General features: G+C 41.8%; 1 protein-coding gene across 1 annotated transcript; it reads left to right on the forward strand.

Moving 5' to 3' along the window:
- The first annotated feature begins 212 nt into the window (after nt 1–212).
- LOC102443416 (olfactory receptor 2AT4-like) lies at nt 213–2,840 on the forward strand. The gene has a single exon (XM_075921269.1). It carries the CDS (start codon nt 1,564–1,566, stop codon nt 2,521–2,523), a length of 960 nt encoding a protein of 319 aa, XP_075777384.1. The 5' UTR covers nt 213–1,563; the 3' UTR covers nt 2,524–2,840.
- The last annotated feature ends 370 nt before the right edge of the window (nt 2,841–3,210 follow it).

Raw genomic sequence — 3,210 nt, forward strand, 5'->3', positions numbered from 1 at the left:
CACTGGGTTAGATCTCCGTGGCTGCCTGGTTGCTTCCATGCCCAGCCTGGATTCCGTGGCTTTTCCACTGCTTCTGTACCCACCTGGGGCTTCCCATGGAAGGGGCTGCATGGCTGCCCTGCTGATACCGCACGGGGTCATGGCTCTGCAGCTGCCCTGCAGTGCCACGCCGGGTCAGGGCTCCACAGCTACCCTGTTGAGCTGTGCCCAGCTGGGGCTCTCCAGAATGGGACTCACTAGTCCCAATGGTGGGACTCTCCTGCTGCTGGACTCCCGACCAGCTTGCATTCCCAGGCACTGGGGCTTTCTGGTCCAGCAACATTCATGATTCTGCCAGGCCACAGATGCTGCCAGACCAGAGAGTCCTGGATTTAGAAGGTTAATCCTGTACTTCTTCACACAACACAAAGTCCACTGGTGGAACTCTTGCCAGTAAATGCTGTGAAGCCCAAAAGTATACTGTGATTCAAAAAAGAATTAGATAATTCCATGAAAGATAAGCTTATCAATGGCTATTAGTCAAGATGCTTTGGGAATTCTTAGCTTCTGATTTCCAGAAACAGGGTGTAGATGACAGGGAATGCAGTACACTTTGGTGGCCTATTCTGTTTATTACTCTGAATCTTCTGGCATTGGCCACTGGCACAAGACAGAACACTGGGCTAGATGGCCCATTGGTCTGACCCAGTATGGCATCATGATCTCTCCTCTGAAATTCTTATGATCTGTTCTTTTGTTCTGCTTGTTAAGCCAAATAGTTAGATTCAAGGGTATCAATCACTGTATGTCCAGACTTAAATCTGAGTAACGACATGGCCTAGAAACAGATGTATTGCTAATTGTCGCCAACATAGTACATAACCATATCATTTTCTCCCCAGAGGCTTCATATATAAATAAGAACATAAGAGCAGCCATAGTGGGTCAGTCCAAAGTGAAATCTAGCCTTCCCGGGATCCTGTCAACACAGGCCAATGCCAGGTGTTCCAGAGGGAATGAACAGAACAGGTAAGAATCAAGCCTGTTGATTGGAGTGGAGGCAAAAGAGGCAACTTCAAAAAGTCCTGGAGCTCCCAGGAACTGCCACCGCTAGTGGAACAGCAATGGTGGCCAGGGCCCTTTAAGTCATCAGAGTGCCAGGCAGCACATGCCAGGTGGCAGTGAAGGTTGGCAGAGAGAGTAAGTTGGGCGATCCAAGTGGGGCTAAGGGCTGGCTATCCAAGTCCACTCCCTCCAGCTGAGCCCTACCCCTTCCAGGAGCACAGAAGGCCCCATTCTCTAGAGGCTTGACACTCTGTTGGCCCTTCCAGTAATAATCAAGTGATCTAGCCCATTCAAACAAAGCCCGATAACACCAACTCTGCCCATTCTGGCTACATACATGATTTGGGGGTTTAAGGCACTGAAAGTTAATTGATATTGCATCCAATTTTCAACGAAGATTGAAAATAAAGTGTGTCTAAAAAACACTCTTTATTCATGACCCTACAATCTTTCTTTAAATGATTATGATTGCTTCCTGACTTTGTGCTTTTCACTCTAGATGTTTTCAACCATCAGACCATGAACAACTGCAATAGCAATACTTCTGGTAAAGATTTTTATCTCACTGGATTTCCTGCACTTCAAGATTTCCAGATCCCTCTTTTTCTTGTATTTTTGTTATGTTACCTGTTAATACTAATTGGTAATACCATTATTATAGCAGTAGTTGTGATCGATCAAACACTTCACAAACCCATGTACTTTTTCCTAACTAATCTCTCTGTGTTAGATATACTGTTTACAACTACTACCATTCCCAAAATGTTGGCAATGTTTCTGGTCAATGCCAAAACTATTTCTTTTCACGTCTGCTTCCTGCAGATGTACGGTTTTCATGGTCTATCAGTCACTGAATCATTTCTTCTTGTAGTCATGTCTTATGATCGTTATGAAGCAATTTGTAATCCTTTGCACTACCCAATTAAAATGACAAAGAAAGTAAACCTGCTATTGGCGGCATGTGCCTGGCTAACTGCATTGTTAATACCAATACCTGTCATCTTCCAGACCACTCGGTTAACATTTGGTGATACAACCATAGTTTACAATTGTTTTTGTGATCACTTAGCAGTTGTGCAAGCAGCTTGTTCTGATTTCAGTGCTGCTTTTCAGACTTTCTTGGGTTTCTCCATTGCCATGAGTATTTCACTCATACCACTTGTGCTTGTCATCCTTTCATATGTTCACATCATTATCTCCATATTAAAGATTAACTCTAACGTAGGTCGCAGTAAGGCTTTTTCTACTTGCACTTCCCATTTGATTGTGGTTTGCACTTACTACTCATCCATTGCTGTGGCATATATTTCCTACAGAGCAGACTTGCCGATTGATGTCCACATAATGAGCAATGTTGTTTTTGCTATTTTAACCCCTTTGTTAAATCCACTCATTTACACTTTGCGAAACAAGGAAGTAAAATGTGCAGTAAAAAAGTTTCTTCTTCTGAAGATCTTTTCTCCTTTTATAAAGCTGTAATCTAATGTGGAACATTTGCACCCATACATGAATTTCACACAGAACCTGTACATCATAATACCTTCTAAAAATGGGTGAAGTATGGTTCCTCTGCATTGGTGTGATTTTCAACTTATTGATATCAAGTATTTTTGAACATACTAACTTTCTTCTATAGGCTGAAAGGGACAAAAAGTATTTTGTTCACAATTTTGCAATTTGGTTTATACTTTTCCTGTACACAGACCTCTGTGATACAGAGGTTTAAATGTAGCCAGAATCTGAACTGAGGGATGCTACTGCACATGCACCAAGATATCTGCTACAATGAAAGTGTGTGCTGGTGCCACAAAACATGTGCACTCTGAGCACTGACTTTGCAAAATGGTGTCATGGTGCAAAGTTTTTATTATCTCTCATTGAATCTGGAATATTTTTTTTCTATTTTCATGCAGAAAGAGGTTTTTCTTTTTCTAAAAGGCAAACTATACGCTTAGTTGTGGGAGATGAAGTAATACTCTTCTTTCCTTCTTTTGTACAATTGCCTGTGAACCTGAGCCAGCTAAAGTGTATTAGTGGTGTAACTGTGGTAAAGTTGAATTAGGCTTTCCCCAGAACATGCAATGCAATTTTAACCTCTCTATATTATTAAAGTATTTTAAATGTCTAATGCTGGTTTTTATCCATGATGCAGTGGAAAGAAGTAAA

This window comes from Pelodiscus sinensis, chromosome 1 (genome assembly GCF_049634645.1).
Source record: "Pelodiscus sinensis isolate JC-2024 chromosome 1, ASM4963464v1, whole genome shotgun sequence".
Taxonomy (NCBI): Eukaryota; Metazoa; Chordata; order Testudines; family Trionychidae; genus Pelodiscus; species Pelodiscus sinensis.